The 928-nt window shown below is 28.9% G+C and overlaps 1 protein-coding gene across 2 annotated transcripts; it reads left to right on the forward strand.

Moving 5' to 3' along the window:
- The first annotated feature begins 6 nt into the window (after positions 1-6).
- LOC115237114 (probable oligoribonuclease) lies at positions 7-908 on the forward strand. Of its 2 annotated transcripts, none has more exons than XM_029809990.1 (3): positions 7-243; positions 316-499; positions 581-908. In XM_029809990.1, the coding sequence occupies exons 1-3, from the start codon at positions 193-195 to the stop codon at positions 811-813; spliced, it is 468 nt and encodes a 155-aa protein (XP_029665850.1). In that variant the 5' UTR covers positions 7-192; the 3' UTR covers positions 814-908. The 2 variants fall into 2 exon arrangements, with proteins under 2 accessions (XP_029665850.1, XP_029665927.1); XM_029810067.1 differs by having other exon boundaries at positions 14-243; positions 316-477; positions 565-901.
- The last annotated feature ends 20 nt before the right edge of the window (positions 909-928 follow it).

A 928-nucleotide genomic window follows, 5' to 3' on the forward strand; every position in this document is an offset into this window, starting at 1 on the left:
ACATATATATATATATATATATATATATATTTATATTTATGTGTATACCAAATATATATCTCAAAAGCAAAACATCACGGAACTCAATGACTTGTACAACTATCATCTTTGTTTAATAATTATATTTGGAATTTGTAAAAAATACTGAAGAGGGTTATTCGATTTTATATAGATCATGCAATTTCAGCATCGATGGAAAAGGATACTAAAAATGAAAAGCACATTGTCTGGCTTGATATGGAGGTATAAAATTGTTACAAATTTATGTAATAAGTATAACTAATGGAAGAAGTTGAACAGAACCGAATCTTTCAGATGACAGGCTTAGAAGTGGAAAAGTGTCATATTTTAGAACTTGCATGTTTAATAACTGATGAACAGCTAAAGCCTGCGAGCGATTGTTTAAACATTATTATACATCAATCGGATGAAATTTTAGACAACATGTCCAACTGGTGCAAAGTACAACACAAAAAGGCAATTTTACCTTTTTCAAACAGTAATGTATTTCTGGTAGTATGATTAATTAATTATTTATTAAAATGTTAATAAAATCAAATTTAGACTGGCTTAATTGAAGATTGTCGCTCGAGTAAGATTACATTGGAGGACGCTCAACAAAAAATGCTACAATATTTGGAGAGCCATGTGCCAAAAGGAATGTGTCCATTAGCTGGAAATTCAGTTTACATGGATCGTATATTCCTCAGGAAATATATGCCATTAATCGATGATTATTTACACTACAGAATTATTGATGTCAGTACGATCAAAGAGTTAGCTAGGTACAAGAATCAACTGATTACTTCGTAATTTGTATGTCAACTTATATTTGCATTTCGTAAAGTAAGGATTCGTGCATGTATAAAATATTTGTTTTAAATTGATAAGTATAAGACATATTTTTTTTTTTTTTTTTTTTTAGGGG

The sequence above is a fragment of the Formica exsecta genome, unplaced genomic scaffold (assembly GCF_003651465.1).
Source record: "Formica exsecta isolate Colony F162 unplaced genomic scaffold, ASM365146v1 C16363681, whole genome shotgun sequence".
NCBI classification, from domain to species: domain Eukaryota; kingdom Metazoa; phylum Arthropoda; class Insecta; order Hymenoptera; family Formicidae; genus Formica; species Formica exsecta.